This window comes from Mobula birostris, chromosome 13 (genome assembly GCF_030028105.1).
Source record: "Mobula birostris isolate sMobBir1 chromosome 13, sMobBir1.hap1, whole genome shotgun sequence".
In the NCBI taxonomy this organism is placed as follows: Eukaryota; Metazoa; Chordata; class Chondrichthyes; order Myliobatiformes; family Myliobatidae; genus Mobula; species Mobula birostris.
Genome location: NC_092382.1, coordinates 102,620,461 through 102,640,505, shown reverse-complemented (window position 1 = coordinate 102,640,505; position 20,045 = coordinate 102,620,461). Strand labels below are relative to the sequence as shown.

Sequence of the window (20,045 nt, the reverse complement as noted above, 5' to 3'; positions counted from 1 at the left end):
CTCAGCAATGTCTTATACAACCTCATCATAACATTCCAGCTCTTATACTCAATACTTTGATTAATAAAGGCCAATGTACCAAAAGCTCTCTTTACGACCATATCTACCTGTGACGACACTTTTAGGGAATTTTGTATCTGTATTCCCAGATCACTCTGTTCCACTGCGCTCCTCAGTGCCTTACCATTAACCCTGTATGTTCTACCTCAGTTTGTCCTTCCAACGTGCAATACCTCACACTTGTTAGTATTAAACTCTATCTGCCATTTTTCAGCCCATTTTTAAAGCTGGTCCAAATCTCTCTGCAGGCTTTGAAAACCTTCCTCACTGTCCACTACACCGCCAATCTTTATATCATCAGCAAATTTGCTGATTCAACTCAAGGAGATCTGTCAGATTAATTTGATTGCGGACTAATCAGGACGGGGTGGTAGACGTAATGTACACAGATTTTAATAAGTTCCCAGACGGTATACCGCACTGGGAGATGGTGTGCGACGCTGGGAGGGATGGTTGACTGGATATACGATTGCCTTGGCGATAGGAGCAAAAGTTTAGGGATGCAGTTCGTTCCTCAGACTGGAAGCCCGTCATAAGCGGTGATCACCGGGGAGTGTGTGTGTTGGGGGGGGGGGGGGGTCTGTGGTGGCACCAGTGATTTTTGTCAAATATATCGGTCATTATAGCAGAACATAAATCATGCGGTTGCTAAGCTTGCAGACAACACTAACGTCGGTGGTGTGGTGAACAGTAAAAGCAGTTTTCACTTACACTGGGATCTCGATTGGCTGGGGAAGTGCAGGAGCATATGCAATTATGTTCAAGCTATCGTATTTCAAGAAGGCAAACAACAGCGTAGAACTTACACAGTGAACGGGAGGAAACTTGGGAAATGTTATAGAACAGAGAGACCCAGAGGTACAGGGACACGGTTCCCTGAAAGTGGAATCACAGGTAGACAGGGACTCTGGAGAGTGTTGTCGAACAGAAGGACCCAGAGGTACAGGGACACGGTTCCCTGAACGTGGAATGACAGGTAGACAGGGACACTGGGGAGTGTTGCAGAACAAAGGGACCCAGGACTCGAGGTGCACAGTTCTCATAGTGTGAAGTCGCAGATAGACAGGGCGGTGGAGAAGGCGTCTGACCTGCTACCCTTCATCAGTCACGGCAATGAGTACAGGAGTAGGGGGTGACGTTGCAGTGAACAAGACGTCAGTGAGGCTACATTTGGAGTACAGTTTTCCGTTTCCGTTGTCCTCCTCTAAATAAGATGACACTAAACTGCAGAGAGTGCGGAGGAGATTTACGAGGATATTGCCGGGACCTTGGTGACTGAATTATGAAGATAAGTCAGGTAGGTTGGGACTTCATACCATGGAGCGCAGAGCTGACCTTACAGAGTTGTATAAAACCACAGGGGACATGGGGCACAGACTAGGTGAACGTGCAGAGTCACTTTTCTCTAGGTTTGGAGAAGCATGGAACAGAGCGCTCAGGGATAAGATGATAGCAGAAGGTGATTTAACTGGGGACCTGAGTGAGAACTTTTTGTTGTTTAACACAGACGGCGGCCCGTCTATGGAACAAGCTGCCAGAGGAAGTGGTCGATGCAGATGCATTGGAAAATGAACACTTGTGCGCATAGCACGTGACTCCTTCAGAGTGACGTCATTAATGTGAACTCTAACCTGGTTGCGCAGTCACTGACACTTCGGCGGGTCCCGAGGCGATGGGAGAATCTTCATACTCACCAATGAGAAGTTTGTCTTTCCCAAGGTTCAGCGCTGTGTAGGTGGATGTCTCACTATCTGGGAGAGAAACCGAAAGAATGTGAGAGAGGTGGAGAAATAGAAGGTAGAGAGACCGAGAAAGAATTGGAGGAGGGTTGGAAGTGAGAACAGAGAAGAGCACAGAGTGTTGTAGAGAGAGGAGGAGAGACAGCGATTAATGAGGGAGATAAAGTACTGAGAGACAGGGGGAGAAGGAGAAGGAGAGGAGAAGTGACAGGGAAAGACAGGGAGTCTGAGTAGGAGAGAGAGTGTGGAAGGGATGGATGGAGGATATGACGGCGGAGAACGTGATGAATTGGTGCGATATGCACGAAATTTCAATAGAATGCGGCAGAGAGAACAGGGAGAGAATGGGAAAGTGAGTGGCGAGGGAATGGAGATGGCGAGGTTATGAGAGAAGGGGGAGTGAGAAGTGTGAGAGTGGTAGCGGAAGGGCGAGGGTGAGAGGGGAGGAAAGAAGTGTTAGAGGGAGCAGAGAGATTTATTTGCTAATCAACGCTGTTTAGTGTCTTGGTTTAATAATGTGCACTTGCTTTGCATTTAATCAACCAAGGTGCAACATTTCACGTTTGTCTGGGTTAAGCTCAATCTGACATTTGTCCATCCCATATCTGTAACTGATTCATATCCCACTGAATTTATGCAGTGGATTTCGGAAGGCAACTAGACGGCAAAGATCTTCTGTAAATGTTACTTCGTTTTCCCAGCGTGGAACATGTGAAATTCTTCGTGATCTCCCTCTCGTTGCATTTTAATGTGCATTTACAAGTTTATACACTCACCTATTCCGTGGATAGCTGAAACTTTTCAGCTTGCCGTCTTAAAACTTTAAGAACTGCTCCTAAGCCTGACTGTTTGGGAGCCACAAACGCATTCCATTGCTAACCTCTGTTTAGAAGAGTGTTTTTGCTTATTTTTCTTTATTTTGAGGGCATAGAAAGAAATATACCGGTTTAACATTAAACCCTGACTCAGTTTGTGGTGTATTGCTGCTGGTACGTAACACTGAGATGCCGCTAGTTGTTTTATCGAGGCGCCGGGAAGCGTAGACAGAGCTCATGAAGGATAAGCAACACACATCAAAGTTGGTGGTGAACGCAACAGGCCAGGCAGCATCTCTAGGAAGAGGTATAGTCGATGTTTCAGACCGAGACCAGTGATCTTTGTCAAATATTTCGAACAATTTTAGCACATTATACAAGATTGGTGGACGGAGACACAGAGCAGAGAGAGGGGAAGAGAGAATGGGAGAGGGAGGGAGGTGAGAGGGAGGTGAACGACTGCGAAGCAGGGACAGACGGTGAGGGAGAGGGAGAAGTGAAGGGGAAAGTCGGTTAGAAGGGATAGATGGAAGACGGGAACGAGGGGGAGAGACTGGAAGATGGAATAGAATGGTGAGAGAGAACACAGAGAGATTGGGAGAGAGAAGGGAGAGAGAAGGGAGAAGAAGAGGGATAAGTGGTGCGAGGTTATATGTGAAGTGGGAGTGAGAAGTGAGGCAGAGATAGCGCAAGTGAGAGAGAGAGGTTGAATGAGGGGTGGAAGAAGTGGGGCATGGAAGGACAGGGACACAGGGAGCGAGACAGAATTGATGAGAGAAGTTTGTGTTATTACTCGTCATGGTTGAATTATTGTTTGCAAGCTTTGTACTATTTTTACTCGTTGGATATATGACGATCGTGTAGGGGTTAACATGTTGCGATTTTCGCGCTCCTTTGTGTTTCTTTATTTCTTGGCTGCTTGCAAGAGGAAGAGCGGAAGGTAACGTAGTGGTTTACAGTACCAGCGACGCGGGTTCAATTCCCGCCGATGGCTGCAAGGAGTTTGAACCTGTGACAGAGTGGGTTTCGTCCCGGTGCTCTAGTTTCCTCCCACAGTGCGCAGACAGAACGGTTGGTAGGTTGATTGCTAATAGTAAATTGTACAGTCATTCGGCCGGTATTAAATGGGGGAATTGTCGGGCAGCGCCGCCTGTAGCGCCGGAAGGGCCTGTTCAGCAGTGTTTTTTATCCCAATACATATATACATCTAAATATATTGTTTAAAAAAGATTAATCTCAAGGTTGATTATCGTTGACATATGCAACCTCGTATTCGGTTGTTTCTGACGTGTAAGGCAGACTTGAGTGGTCGCTGAAATCGCAGACGACGCAGAGATTGGTGGCGCTGTGGAAAGTGCAGAACACCGCTGATGCATTCCGTAGGGTATAGATCAGTTGTAGATGGGTGGAGAGATGGCAGATGGAGATTAACCGTGTGTGGCGTTGCGCACTGGGAAGTCAAACGCGAAAGGACAGGGCACACTTCACGGCAGGACACTTAACAGGCAGCATCCTGTTAAACCTCTCCGGTAGCCGTCCATAATTTTCACATCAGTCATATAATGCGGTGACCTGTACTGTGTAAAATACGCCCGTTCAGCCTGACAAGAGATTGTTTCAGGTTTCAACATAACTTCCGAACTTGTTAACTTAGTGTCACAAATGTTAATGGCAAGCAGGATATCCGCCTTATGACCACCTTATCGGGAAGCATGGCCATGAGCAATGATATTGGACGCTAAGATCCCTCTGCTAATCAACACTGTCTAGGGTCTTGGCTTTAAAAATGTATTGCACATGAGGTTGCTTAGCAAGATAAGAGCCCATGGAATTACAGGGAAGTTACGAGCATGGGTGGACCAGTGATCGCTGTCAACTATATCGAACATTTGTAGCAGATTTTACAGGAGGCTGTTGGTGACCTTGCAAACGACGCTGACGTTGGCGGCGTTGTTAACAGTAAAGACAGTTATCACTTACAGAGGGATATCGGTCAGATGGGGAAGTGGGTAAAGCAGTGGCAAATGACGTTTATTTCAGAAAAAAAATAAACTCTTGTCTTTGAAGAAGAACACTAACAGGGTAGGATTATCACAGTGAATGGGTGCAACCCTGTGAAATTTTATAGAACATAGGGGCCGAGAGGTACAGGAACACGGTTCCCTGAAAGTAAAGCCATAGATAGACAGGGCGGTGAAGAAGGCACTGAGCACGAGAGGCAAGCGGTCACGATTCAGTTTTACAAGACGTCGGTGAGGCCGCCCTTGAAGCACGGTGCTCAATTTTGGTCGCCCTGATGTCGGAGCGATGCGACTGAACTGGCAGAGTGCAGAGGAAGATTTACGCGGTGCTGCCGGGACCCGAGTACTGAGCTACAGAGAGAGGTCGGGCATGTCGGGACTTTATAACTTTCAGCGCAAGGGTAAACTTACAGAAGAGTATAAAACCACGCGGGGCACAGAAAATATGAGTGCGCGGAGTCTTTTTCTCGCGGTTGCAGAATCGAGAGCCAGAGCGCATTGTTCAAAACTGATAGCAGATAGTGATTTAACCGGGGAACCGTGTAACGACTTTTTTTTCTACCCAGACGGCGGTCCGTCCACCGAACGAGTTGCCAGGAAAAAGTGATTAATGCAGATACATCAGGACTTGAACATTTGAGCGTACACACGTGACCCCTCCAGACTGACGTCATTGTTGTGAACTCTGACCTGCGTGTCCGGTCACTGACATTTCGGCTGGTCCCGAGGCAGTGGGAGGATCTTCATACTCATCGATGAGAAGTTCGTCTTTCCGAAGTTTCAGCACTGAGTAGGTGGAGTCCAGACCTTCTGGGAGAGAAAGCAACAAAATGAGATTGAGAAATAGAGGATGAGAGGTCGTTAGAGAACGGGACGAGTGACGATAGACAGACTGAACAGAGGTAGAGAAAGAGATTCGGGAGAGACGGTTATGGTCATAGTCATAGTCATACTTTATTGATCCCGGGGGAAATTGGTTTTCGTTACAGTTGCACCATAAGTAATAAATAGTAATAAAACCATAAATTATTAAATAGAAATATGTAAATTATGCCAGAAAATAAGGCCAGGGCCAGCCTATTGGGTCAGGGTGTCTGACCCTTCAAGGGAGGAGTTGTAAAGTTTGATGGCCACGGGCAGGAATGACTTCCTATGTCGCTCTGTGTTGCATCTCGGTGGAATGAGTCTCTGGCTGAATGTACTCCTGTGCCCACCCAGTACATTATGTAGTGGATGGGAGACATTGTCCAAGATGGCATGCAACTTAGACAGCCTCCTCTTTTCAGACACCACCGTCAGAGAGTCCAGTTCCATCCCCACAACATCACTGGCCTTACGAATGAGTTTGTTGATTCTGTTGGTGTCTGCTACCCTCAGCCTGCTGCCCCAGCACACAACAGCAAACATGATAGCACTGGCCACCACAGACATGTCGAACATCCTCAGCATCGTCCGGCAGATGTTAAAGAACCTCAGTCTCCTCAGGAAATAGAGACGGCTCTGACCCTTCTTGTAGACAGCCTCAGTGTTCTTTGACCAGTCCAGTTTATTGTCAATTCGTATCCCCAGGTATTTGTAGTCGTCCAGCATGTCCACTCTGACCCCCGGATGGAAACAGGGGTCACCGGTGCGGTGCCTTAGCACTCCTCAGGTCTACAACCAGGTCCTTAGTCTTGTTCACATTAAGCTGCAGATAATTTTGCTCACACCATGTGACAAAGTTTCCTACCGTAGCCCTGTACTCGACCTCATCTCCCCTGCTGATGCATCCAGCTATGGCAGAGTCATCAGACAACTTCTGAAGATGACAAGACTCTGTGCAGTAGTTGAAGTCCGAGGTGTAAATGGTGAAGATCAAGAAAGACAAGACAGTCCCCTATGAAGTCCCAGTGCTGCTGATCACTCTGTCGGACACACAGTCTTGCAAGCACACGTACTGTGTTCTGCCAGTCAGGAAATCAATAATCCATGACACCAGGAAAGCATCCACCTGCATCGCTGTCAGCTTCGCCCCCAGCAGAGCAGGGAGGCTGGTGTTGAACGCACTGGAAAAGTCAACAAACATGACCCTCACAGTGCCCGCTGGCTTGTCCAGGTAGGCGTAGGCACGGTGAGGGTTGAGAGGCAGGGGCAGGAGGTGAGAGAGAAAGAGTGAACTGAGATGAGAAACACGGGGAAACCGAGCAGGAGAGCATAGGTGTTTTGGGCGGATGGAGGGGGAAAGATGCTGACAGATGGGGGCGATAGGAGGGAAATGAGAGACAATGGAGAAAGGGAACGGAGAGAGAAATGGGAGAGGGAGTGACGAATGGAGAAGAGGGAGCGATGTTCGTGTGAAGGGGGAGTGAGAGGTGTGAGAGCGATAGCGAAAGAGTGAAGTACAGAGCGGTAGAGTGAGAGGGTTAAAAATGGAGAGGGGAAGAGGGAGAGGGACAGAGGGAGCGAGAGAGAACTGTTGAGAGAGTGCGAAATGCCAGAGTGTTATGTTTGTATTATTTTGCTCGTTGTTATATTGTTGTTTGAACTTCTTCTGCACACATTGGATATATGACGGCCTTGTGGCTAGGGAAATTCTCGGCAGTCTGAATTGTAGTTTAGATCGTCGGCACAACACTGTGGGCCGATGGGCTTGCTATCTGCTGTAGATTTCGTTGTTCTCTGTTCTGGTGATACATGCTATCATATCTTCCTTCCCATGGGGTTGGTGCAGAAGCGAGCTGCGTGGGCGTGTGTGGATGTGGACTTTTGATGATGCTGCCTGTTTTACCGAGGCAGCAGGAAGTTCGGACAGAGTTCATGGAGGGGAGCCTGGTTTAGAGCTGATCTCAGCTGTGTCCACAGTGCTCTGCAGTTTCTTGTGGTCACGAATGGAGCAGTTTCTATATTCTGAGAGAAGATCCAGGGCGGACCATGAGAGCAGGGAGGTAGATGTGATGTGTAGAGTACTCAATAAGGCGTTTCCACATTCTAGGCTATTCTGTAGAATGGTGTGGGACCAAGGGTGATTTGTCAGACTGTTTTGAGAGTAGTGGTAGGTATATTGTACATAGAATTTAACAATTCCATTCACAAGGTTCCAGATTGTAGATGGCTCTGGCAGATGGAAGAGACAGAGGTAGGGAGAGACGGAGAAGGAACGGAGCAGATTTAAAGAGAGAGAGGGGGAGATGAGGGATTGGAAGATAGAAGAGGGAGGGAGGTGTTAGATGGTGTGTGACCCACGGAGAGTAATCGGGCCTATTGAACCAGGAACGTGAACAGGCGCCAATAGCAGAATTTAACGGGGCTATTTACAAGGTCCCAGAGGTACACCGCTCTGGAAGATGGTGTGCAAAACCGTGAGGGGTGGCTAACTGGATATAAAATTGGCTTTGTTGTAGGAACAAAGCTTTAACCTTATAACCATATAACAATTACATCTCGGCCCTTCTAGCCCATGCTGATCTCTAACTCTCACCTAGTGCCACCTACCAGCAGCCAGACCATAACCCTCCATTACTTTCCTGCCCATATATCTATCCAATTCAACTTTAAAGGACAACAACGAACCTACCCAACCACTTCTGCTGGAAGCACGTTCCACACAGCTGCCACTCTCTGAGTAAAGAAGTTCCCTCTTCGGTTACCCCTAAACTTTTGCCCTTTAACTCTCAACTCATGTCCTCTTATTCGAATTGAGAACAGACGGCAGCAGTCTAAGGGGATAGCAGAAAGAGATTTAACTGGGGACCCGAGTGACGACATTTTTTTTTACTCAGACGGCTGTCCGTCTATCGAACGAGCTGCCAGAAGAGGTGATTAATGCAGATACATTAGGACTTGAACAATTGTGCGTACACACGTGACCCCTTCAGAGTGACGTCATTGCTGTGAACTCTGACCTGCTTGTCCAGTCACTGACATTTTGGCTGGTCCCGAGGCAATGGGAGGATCTTCATCCTCATCGATGAGAAGTTCGTCTTTCCGAAGTTTCAGCACTGAGTAGGTGGAGTCCAGACCTTCTGGGAGAGAAAGCAACAAAATGAGATTGAGAAATAGAGGATGAGAGGTCGTTAGAGAACGGGACGAGTGACGATAGACAGACTGAACAGAGATAGAGAAAGAGATTCGGGAGAGACGGTTATGGTCATAGTCATAGTCATACTTTATTGATCCCGGGGGAAATTGGTTTTCGTTACAGTTGCAGCATAAGTAATAAATAGTAATAAAACCATAAATTATTAAATAGAAATATGTAAATTATGCCAGAAAATAAGGCCAGGACCAGCCTATTGGGTCAGGGTGTCTGACCCTTCAAGGGAGGAGTTGTAAAGTTTGATGGCCACGGGCAGGAATGACTTCCTATGTCGCTCTGTGTTGCATCTGGGTGGAATGAGTCTCTGGCTGAATGTACTCCTGTGCCCACCCAGTACATTATGTTGTGGATGGGAGACATTGTCCAAGATGGCATGCAACTTAGACAGCCTCCTCTTTTCAGACACCAACGTCAGAGAGTCCAGTTCCATCCCCACAACATCACTGGCCTTACGAATGAGTTTGTTGATTCTGTTGGTGTCTGCTACCCTCAGCCTGCTGCCCCAGCACACAACAGCAAACACGATAGCACTGGCCACCACAGACATGTAGAACATCCTCAGCATCGTCCGGCAGATGTTAAAGGACCACAGTCTTCTCAGGAAATAGAGACGGCTCTGACCCTTCTTGTAGACAGCCTCAGTGTTCTTAGACCAGTCCAGTTTATTGTCAATTCGTATCCCCAGGTATTTGTAGTCGTCCAGCATGTCCACCCTGACCCCCGGATGGAAACAGGGGTCACCGGTGCGGTGCCTTAGCACTCCTCAGGTCTACAACCAGGTCCTTAGTCTTGTTCACATTAAGCTGCAGATAATTTTGCTCACACCATGTGACAAAGTTTCCTACCGTAGCCCTGTACTCGACCTCATCTCCCCTGCTGATGCATCCAGCTATGGCAGAGTCATCAGAAAACTTCTGAAGATGACAAGACTCTGTGCAGTAGTTGAAGTCCGAGGTGTAAATGGTGAAGATCAAGGAAGACAAGACAGTCCCCTATGAAGTCCCAGTGCTGCTGATCACTCTGTCGGACACACAGTCTTGCAAGCACACGTACTGTGTTCTGCCAGTCAGGAAATCAATAATCCATGACACCAGGAAAGCATCCACCTGCATCGCTGTCAGCTTCGCCCCCAGCAGAGCAGGGCGGTTGGTGTTGAACGCACTGGAAAAGTCAACAAACATGACCCTCACAGTGCCCGCTGGCTTGTCCAGGTAGGCGTAGGCACGGTGAGGGCTGAGAGGCAGGGGCAGGAGGTGAGAGAGAAAGAGTGAACTGTGATGAGAAACACGGGGAAACCGAGCAGGAGAGCATAGGTGTTTTGGGCGGATGGAGGGGAAAAGATGCTGACAGATGGGGGCGATAGGAGGGAAATGAGAGACAATGGAGAAAGGGAACGGAGAGAGAAATGGAAGAGGGAGTGACGAATGGAGAAGAGGGAGCGATGTTCGTGTGAAGGGGGAGTGAGAGGTGTGAGAGCGATAGCGAAAGAGTGAAGTACAGAGCGGTAGAGTGAGAGGGTTAAAAATGGAGAGGGGAAGAGGGAGAGGGACAGAGGGAGCGAGAGAGAACTGTTGAGAGAGTGCGAAATGCCAGAGTGTTATGTTTGTATTATTTTGCTCGTTGTTATATTGTTGTTTGAACTTCTTCTGCACACATTGGATATATGACGGCCTTGTGGCTAGGGAAATTCTCGGCAGTCTGAATTGTAGTTTAGATCGTCGGCACAACACTGTGGGCCGATGGGCTTGCTATCTGCTGTAGATTTCGTTGTTCTCTGTTCTGGTGATACATGCTATCATATCTTCCTTCCCATGGGGTTGGTGCAGAAGCGAGCTGCGTGGGCGTGTGTGGATGTGGACTTTTGATGATGCTGCCTGTTTTACCGAGGCAGCAGGAAGTTCGGACAGAGTTCATGGAGGGGAGCCTGGTTTAGAGCTGATCTCAGCTGTGTCCACAGTGCTCTGCAGTTTCTTGTGGTCACGAATGGAGCAGTTTCTATATTCTGAGAGAGGATCCAGGGCGGACCATGAGAGCAGCGAGGTAGATGTGATGTGTAGAGTACTCAATAAGGCGTTTCCACATTCTAGGCTATTCTGTAGAATGGTGTGGGACCAAGGGTGATTTGTCAGACTGTTTTGAGAGTAGTGGTAGGTATATTGTACATAGAATTTAACAATTCCATTCACAAGGTTCCAGATTGTAGATGGCTCTGGCAGATGGAAGAGACAGAGGTAGGGAGAGACGGAGAAGGAACGGAGCAGATTTAAAGAGAGAGAGGGGGAGATGAGGGATTGGAAGATAGAAGAGGGAGGGAGGTGTTAGATGGTGTGTGACCCACGGAGAGTAATCGGGCCTATTGAACCAGAAACGTGAACAGGCGCCAATAGCAGAATTTAACGGGGCTATTTACAAGGTCCCAGAGGTACACCGCTCTGGAAGATGGTGTGCAAAACCGTGAGGGGTGGCTAACTGGATATAAAATTGGCTTTGTTGTAGGAACAAAGTTTTAACCTTATAACCATATAACAATTGCATCTCGGCCCTTCTAGCCCATGCTGATCTCTAACTCTCACCTAGTGCCACCTACCCGCAGCCAGACCATAACCCTCCATTACTTTCCTGCCCATATATCTATCCAATTCAACTTTAAAGGACAACAACGAACCTACCCAACCACTTCTGCTGGAAGCACGTTCCACACAGCTGCCACTCTCTGAGTAAAGAAGTTCCCTCTTCGGTTACCCCTAAACTTTTGGCCTTTAACTCTCAACTCATGTCCTCTTATTCGAATTGAGAACAGACCGCAGCAGTCTCAGGGGATAGCAGAAAGAGATTTAACTGGGGACCCGAGTGACGACATTTTTTTTTACTCAGACGGCTGTCCGTCTATGGAACCAGCTGCCAGAAGAGGTGATTAATGCAGATACATTAGGACTTGAACAATTGTGCGTACACACGTGACCCCTTCAGAGTGACGTCATTGCTGTGAACTCTGACCTGCTTGTCCAGTCACTGACATTTTGGCGCATCCCGAGGCAATGGGAGGATCTTCATCCTCATCGATGAGAAGTTCGTCTTTCCGAAGTTTCAGCACTGAGTAGGTGGATTTCAGAAGGTCTGAGACAGAAACGAACGAATGAGAGAGAGAGAAATAGAGGAGGAACGATCGGTAGAGAACGTGGCGTGTGACGATAGAGAGATTGAACAGAGAAAGAGAGACTGTTATATGAGGGGGGAATTAAGGGCTGAGAGGCAGGGAGAGGAGGTGAGGGAGAGAGTGAAATGAAACACGGAGAAACCGAGCAGGAGAGAAAAGGTGTTTTGGGTGGATGGAGAGGGAAAGATGCTGGGAGATGGAGGCGATAGGCGGGGAATGAGAGAGAGAGTAGAGAAAGGGAACGGAGAGAGAAATGGGAGAGGGAGCTACGAATGGAGAAGAGGGAGCGAGGTTCGAGTGAAGCGGGAGTGAGAGGTGTGAGAGCGATAGCGAAAGAGTGAAGGTCAGAGGGGTAGAGGGAGAGGATGAAAAAGTGGGGAGGGAGAGGGACAGAGGAAGTGAGAGAGAATTGCTGAGTGAGTGCGAAAAGCCGGAGAGTTATGGCTGTACTATTTTGCTCGTTGTAATATTAATGATTGAAACTTTTTTTTTCACACATTGGATATATGACGGTCTTGCGGCTAGGGAAATTCTAGGCAGTCTCTATAGTAGGTTAAGTGGTCGAATAACACTGTGGGCTGATGGGTTTGCTATGTGCTGTAGATTTCTATATTTTATGTTCTGCCGAAACATGTTTTCGTATCTTCCTTCCCATGGGGTTGGTGCAGAAGAGAGATGCGTGGGTGTGTGTGGATGTGGATTTTTGATGATGCTGGCTGCTTTACCGAGGCAGCAGGAAGTTTAGACAGAGTTCATGGAGGGGAAGCTGGTTTAGAGCTGATGTCAGCTGTGTCCACAGTGCCCTGCTGTTTCTTGCGGTCACGGGCGAAACGGTTTCTACATTTTGATTGAGGAACAAGGATGAGTCACGAGAGCAGGGAGGTTAGACTTGACCTTTGGGAACTGAATAAGGCATTTTATGTTCCCACTTTGTAGGCTACTATGTATAATGGTGTGGGGCCCAAGGAGATTTGACTGACTGGTTTATGCGGATTGGGAGGGATAGTGTACGCTGAATTTAACATTAGGTTCCTGATGGTAGATCGCTTTGGAAGCTGGAAGAGAGGGATGGGGGAGACGGAGAAGCAACGGGTCACTGGCGGAGGGCCTGAGAGGCAAAGATAGGGAGGGTGGAAGATAGAAGAGTCAGGGAGATTCTAGATGGTGTGAGACCCCGGGTGAGCTGTTGGGCTGATTTCACCGGGGAAGACCGATCAGGCACGGAAACGAGATGTTCCCTACATTGAATTTAATACGGCTATTAACCAGGCTTAGATGGTTGTCTATTCTGGAGGATAATGTGGAAACGAAGGAGATCTGTCTGACGAATTTGATTGCGGAGGACGGATCAAGTCGGGGTGGTAGTTGTAAAGTACACAGATTTTAACAAGGTCCCAGAGAGTATACCGCTGTGGAAGATGGTGTGCGACAATGGGAAGGATGGCTGACTAGACATAGAATTGGCTTGGCGTAAAGAGCAAAGGCTTCGAGTTGAAGTTCTTTTCTCAGACTGGAAGCCCGTCACTAGTGGTGTTTACCAGTCGTTCGACGGTGGGACTAGTCATCACTGTCAACTACACCGAACATTTATACAATACGCAGTAGGCCAACTTGCAGACGACAGAAAAGTTGGAGGTGTGATAAACAGTGAAGACAGTTATTTCTTACAGTTGGATCTCGATTAGTTGGTAAGAGGGCCTAGAGCAGCAAAACCAAATTAGACTCTAGACACTAGAATACTACAGCACAGTATGGGCCCTTCGGCCCTCCATGTTGTGCCGACCGATATATTCCTTTATAAACACGTACTAAACCAACACTGCTTATGAATACTCTATTTTACTTTCATCCATGTGCCTGTCCAAGAGGCTCTTAAATACCCCTAATGTTTTAGCCTCCACCACCATACCTGGCAAGTCATTCCAGGCAAGTACAACCCTCGGTGTAAAAAAAACTTACCCCTGATGTCTCCCCTGAACAACCCTCCCTTAAATTTGTACATATGCCATCTGGTGTTTGCTATTCGTGCCCTGGGAAAGATGTACTGGCTATCCACCTTATCTATGCCTCTCATAATCTTTTAGACCTCTATCAAGTCAACTTTAATCATTCTACTGTCCAGAAAGAAACATCCCACCTCTGCGAAACTTGCCGTATAAGACTTGTTTTCCAATACAGGCAACATCCTGGTAAATCTCCTCTGCACCCCCTCCATAGCTTCCACACCCTTCCTATAATGAGATAACCGGAACTGAATACAATACTCTAGGTGTGGTCTCACCAGAGATTTGTAGAGTTGCAACATGACATCTCTACTCTTGAACTCAATCCCCCTATTAATAAAGCCTAGCATCCCATAGGCCTTCTTAATTAACCTATCAACCTGTGCAGCGAAATTGAGGGATGACTGGATTTGAACCTCAAAGTCCCTCTGTTCATCCCCACTCTTAAGTAACCGACCATTTTCCCTGTACTTCTCCTTCTGGTTTGTCCTTCAAAATTGCATCAGCGCGCAATGATCCGAATTAAACTCCATCTGCCACCATTATGCCCGACTCTGCATCCCGTCAGTATCCTCCTGTAAGCTTCGACAACCTATAGCTCCATCCATAACTTCTCCAGCCTTCATGTCATCCGCAAATTTACGCACCCATCCTTCCACCTCTTCATCTGGGTCATTTATAAAAATCACATGAGCAGGGGTCCTAGCTCAGATCCTTGCGGTGCTCCACTAGTCACCGAGCTGCAACACACACTTTCCTTCCAGTACTCCCGTCTTCTTCCTCCTTTAAGCCATTTTTTTTAAATCTGAAGGACCAAGGTTCCACTAATCCCACGCTTCATGACTTTCTGGATGAGTCTCTTGGGTGGGACCTTGTCAAATGCCTTGCTAGAATCCATGTAGACCACATCTACCGCCCTACCCTCATCAATTTATTTTGTTACTTCTTCAAAGAACTGAATTAGCCTTGTGAGGTAGGACCTTCCCTTCATAAAGTTATGTTGACTATTCTTCAGTACACTATACGGCTCCAAGTACTCGTGGATTCTATTCTTAAGAATACTTTCCACTAGTTTGCAGACCAACGACATAAGACTCACCGGTCTATAGTTCCCAGGATTCTCCTTATAACTTTTGTAAAATTAGGGAGATACATTTGCCTTTCTCCAATCCCTCGCACCTCCTATCATAACTATTGCTCCAGCGATCTCTTCTCCCACGGCAAACTGAGGTATATCACGTCGGCCCTGGGACCTCATCATCTTGATGTTTTTAAAAAGATCCAGCACTTCTTCTTCCTTTATCTCCACCTTGTCCAGCACATAGGTCTGTTCTATTTCGACCTCACCCTGATCAAGGTCCTTTTAATTTGCCAATCCTGAACCAAAGTATTCATTTAGGACCTCCCCAACCTCCTCCACCTCCATGCACATTTTACCCTCTTTACCCTTTAGCGACCCCACCTTTATTCTTGTGTCCTTCTGTTCTTCACATACGTATAGAACGCCTTGGGGTTCTCCTAAATCCTAAGTGCGAAGGCCTTCTCCTGAACTCTTAGAGCTCTCCTTATTCCTTTATTCAGCTTCTTCTTGGCTGCCCTCTATGTCTCATGAGCCCATCTGCTCCCTGCCTCTTATATGTAATGTGTATTCCTTCTTTCCCTTGACGGGTTGCCTCACGTGTTTCGTCAGCCACGGTCCCCTTTTCCCACCATTGTTTTTCCTTGTCTCAATAGGCCAAACCTATCCTGAACCCAGTACCAGTACTCCCTAAACTTCTTCCACATTACTTCCGTGCTTTCACCTTTGAACATTTGTTTCCAATTTACCGTCCCAAGTTCCTGCCTCATCCCTTCATAGTTAGCCCTTCCCCAGTTAAGCACTTCACCATGTTGTCTGTTTTTATCTTTTTTCTATAGCTATGCTAATTTTAAGGGAGTTGTGCTTACTCTTACCAAAATGCTCCCCACCAAGAGGTCTGCCATCTGACTATGTTCAAGAACAAGATCCAGTATGGCCTCTCCTCTCGTCGGCCGGTCCTCATACTGTGCCCGGAATCCTTCTTGAATACCCCTGAGAAAATCAGCCCCATCTATCTCCCCTGCAGTCAGGAGGTGCGAGTCAATATGAGAGAAGTTGAGATCACCCAGAACTATAACCCTGTATTTCCTGCACCATTCTAAAATCTGCCTGTTTATCTGCTCCTCGGTGTCCCGAGGACTATTTCGGTGCCTATAGACTACTCCCAGTAGAGTGATTGATCCCTTCCTATCTCTGACTTCCACCCACAACGACTCGGTGGACAGTCTCTCTGCAGGGTCGCACCTTTCTATAGCTGTGATACTATCCCGGACAGCTATGCTTCTCCACCCTGCCCTTCCCCCCACCACGCCCACACCGCCTTTTCTACACCTCCCTTCCTATTCCGTTTGAAACGCCTAAACCCCGGTACCTTCATCAAACAATCCTGCTTTTCCTCCAGCCAAGTTTCAATAACGGCCACAACATCGTAGTTCCACGTACTGATCCATGATCTACGTTCATCCCCTTTTTTCCCCAAATACTCCTATCGTTGCGGTATACATATTTCAACCCCTCTACCTGGCTACATTTATGTTTTGTCTCCTGCCTGTCCTTCCTCACCAACTCAGAACACACAGCATCATGCCCTTGTCCATCCACCCTCATCTCTGCACTCACATTCTGATTCCCACCCCACTGCCAAACTAGTTTAAACCCTCCCCAACAGCTCCAGCAAACCTGCCCGCCAGGATATTGGTCCCTTTCCAGTTCAGGTGCAGCCCGTCCTTTTTGTACAGGTCAGACCTTCGTCAGAAGATATTCCAATGATCCAGAAATCTGAACCCTGCCCCCTGCACCAACTCCTCAGCCACGCATTCATCTGCCGTAACCCTCTCTGTCTCGTGTCACAGGCAGCAATCCCGAGATCACCACCCTTGAGGTCCTGCTTTTTAACTTCTTTCTTAACTCCCTATTTTCCTTCTTCAGGATCTCATCCCTACTCCTATCTATGCCCTTTGACCCCACGTGGACCGCGACCTCTAGCTGCTCACTGTCCCTCCTGAAAATACCGAGAATCCGATCCGAGATACCGTGGAACCTGGAACCAGGGATTCGAAAGACCAGCCGCAATTCTCCATCTCTCCCACAGCACATGGTATCTGTCCCCCAAACAATAAAATCCCCTATCACTACTGCTCTCCTCTTTTCCCTCCTTCCTTTCTGAGCTAAGGGTCCAGTCTGGGTGCCAGAGACGCGACTAGTACAACTAGACACTGGTAGGTGATCCCCACGAACCGTATCCAAAACTGTGTACTTATTATTGATGGGAACTGCCACAGAGGTGTTCGGCTCTTTCTGTCCATTCCCCTTCCCTCTCCTGACAGTCACCCAGTTATCTGTCTCCTGACTTTTAGGGGTGACTGTCTCCCTAAAACTCGGATCTATTTCTGCCTCTGCCTCCAGAATGATCCGAAGTTCATGCAGCTCCAGCTCCAATTTCCGAACTCGGTTTAACAGGTGCTGCGGTCCTCAGAGACAACTGCGCTGTCCCTGACTTTCCACATCCTACAATCGGAGCACTGGACTGCCCTATCTACTGCCTCCATCACCAACTCCTAAGGTAATTAAATTTTAAATAACTACCCCGGCATACCTCTCTGGGAGCAAGCTCGTTCTCCGCCTCTTCTCGCCGAAGCCTCTCGAGCCAAAGCCTCAAAGCGCCACTCCTTCACTGGCCGCTCTGCTTCAGCTATCCCTCTTTTTATTTGTTTGAGCTGTTCAATTTTCGGTTGCCCAATCAAACTGTTTGGCCACCTGAACTCGATTGCCCATTCAGCTGCTTTCTGATGTGTCTGAGCTATTCCGATCTTGTTTGACTTGACTGCACAATCCAACTGACATAACTGCCGGAACTTCTTGAGCCAAAGCCTCAAAGCTCCACTTCCTACACTGGCCCATTCACTCGCTGGCCGCTCTCCGCTTATCTTAGATCGGATAAGTGCGAGCTATCGTCTTGCAGTAAGACAGCCTAGAGTAATACATTCACAATGATGGGGAGGAACGCTGAGATGTGATGTTGAACAGAGTGACATACGGTTCAGGAGCACCGTTCCCAGAAAGTGGAGTCACAGGGAGGCAAGGCGAAGAAGAAGGCGTCCGACGCGCAGGCATTCATCAGTCAGCGCACTGAATACAGGAGTCGGGAGACTATGTTGCAGTTGTACAGGACCCCGGTAAGGCCGCACAAGGACTACGTTATTAGCTTTGATCGCCCTGCTCTTGGAAAGGTGCAATCGAACTGGAAAGAGTGCAGAGGAAGATGTTGCCGGGACTCCAGTGACTGAGTAATGAAGAGAGGTTGGGCTGGTTGCGACTTTATACCTTGTAGCGCCCAGGTGACCTATCAGGGTTTTCTAAAGCCACAAGGGGCACAAACAGAGTGTATGCACACAGTTATTTTCCCTGAACTTGGGGAATCGAGAACCAGAGCGCACAGGAATAAGGAGAGAAGGGAAAGCAGATTTAGTTGGGGAACCGATCGACAACCTTTTGTTACCGAGATGGTGGTCAGTCTATCGAACGAGCTGACAGAGATGCGGTCGAGGCGGATGCATTACTTATTTGGACACGTGAGCACCTGACACGTCATCCCTCCGGAATGACGTCATTGTCGAGGAATCTGACCTGTTTGTGCAGTGATTGGCAACTCACCGCATCCCGAGGCAAAGGGAGGATCCTCATCCTCATTGATGGGGGGTTCGTCTTTCCTAATGTTTAGCTCTGAGAAGGTGGAGTTCAGACCGTCTGCAAGAGATAGCGAGAGAATTGAGAGACAGTGTCAGAGAATGGGGGGACAGCGAGAGAGGGGAAGAGAGAGTAGGGAAAGAGGATATCACCGAGGGGGGGAGAGGGATGGGAGACAGCAGAAGGGGTGAGGGAAGACAGCAGGGGAGAGAGGGTAAAAGGCATCGATGGGTTTCTTGAGACATGCGTGATCGAAGTGGGCGAAAATGTTAGAGAATGGTGGACTGTGAGAGAGGGGAAGACAGAGTATGGAAAGAGGAGATAAACGAAGGGGAGAGAGGGATGAGAGACAGTAGGAGGAGTGAGGGAAGACAGAAGCGGAGGGAGGGTAAAAGGGATCGATGGGGTGGTTGAGACATGCGTGATCGAAGTGGGACATACAAGGCGGAAGAGACCAAGTGTGCGAAGGAGAAGGGAAGAGTGCGAAGGGGAGAGCACGTGTGGGAGACCGGGAGACTGTGACAAGGGAAGAATATTGAGAAAATGGGCAATGTGAGAGGGAAGAGATAATGGCGAAGGGGGAAGGAGAGGTTGAGAGATGGGTAGAGAGTGGGGAGAAAGAGCGAGCGAGAGTGAGTGGGAGGGGCAGAGAGAGGGAGGAAAGAGAGGGGGGAAAGAGAGATGGAGAGTGTGAGAAGGAGTGGAGACGGGGGAGGGAGAGTGAAAGTAGAACAGATAGTGTGAGTTACAGGGGACGGGGAGCTAGGAAGAGAAAGAGAGGGGGGAAGGGGCCGATAAAGAGGAGGGGCAGTGATGCGGAGATAATGGAGAGAGGGGAAATGAGAGACTGAGATAAGGGACAAAGCGGAGAGAGGACGAGAGAGGCGAGCGTGGACGAGAAGGGGGCAAATAGAGGTAGAGGGGAAAAGAAGGAAAGAGTGGGTGGGAGTGAAAGGAAGAAAAAAGAGGGAAGGGATATGGCTTGTGTTGGGATCGAGAGAAGAGAGAAGGGAGAAAAGGGCGAGAGAGAGAGGAGAGATTTTGGGTTTTGAAAGGGGAGAGAGAGGAGTATAACATTTTACAGAGTACTCCCTCATCACCGCCTCCCCCCGGCATTCCTCCTACATCTGCCATCCCACCGCTCTCCCTCCTTCGACCCATCAGCCCTCCCTCTGCAGTTACATTTCCACCACACTGCGCCTACTGCGACAGTGCAAAAACACCGCCCCTCCCATAGGAATCCATCCTCCCACACAACCCCGATTCGCCGGCCCTCCTTCTATACCGCCCTCCTACGTCGCTCCCTGCACTCCGCCCTTCCCAATGCGCACCATCCCCACTGACGCCCTTACATTGTTCGCTCTCCGAGGATTTCCCTCTGACTTATCCTCAAGCAGGGAACCGTTGGGA

The 20,045-nt window shown here is 48.3% G+C and overlaps 1 protein-coding gene across 15 annotated transcripts in view; it reads right to left on the bottom strand.

The window, feature by feature from the left end:
* LOC140207224 (uncharacterized) overlaps positions 1-20,045 on the bottom strand; it is a 41,769-nt gene that overhangs the window by 18,463 nt on the left and 3,261 nt on the right. For 5 of the 15 annotated variants that reach the window (XM_072275636.1, XM_072275633.1, XM_072275635.1 and 2 more), the window contains 5 exons: positions 18,576-18,695; positions 11,708-11,827; positions 8,517-8,636; positions 5,326-5,445; positions 1,755-1,811 (listed from right to left, as the gene is read on the bottom strand). In XM_072275636.1, coding sequence (XP_072131737.1) covers positions 1,755-1,811; positions 5,326-5,445; positions 8,517-8,636; positions 11,708-11,827; positions 18,576-18,695 — 537 coding nt within the window. The remainder of the gene's footprint in view (positions 1-1,754; positions 1,812-5,325; positions 5,446-8,516; positions 8,637-11,707; positions 11,828-18,575; positions 18,696-20,045) is intronic. The other 10 variants (XM_072275640.1, XM_072275646.1, XM_072275643.1 and 7 more) reach the window with 8 other exon arrangements.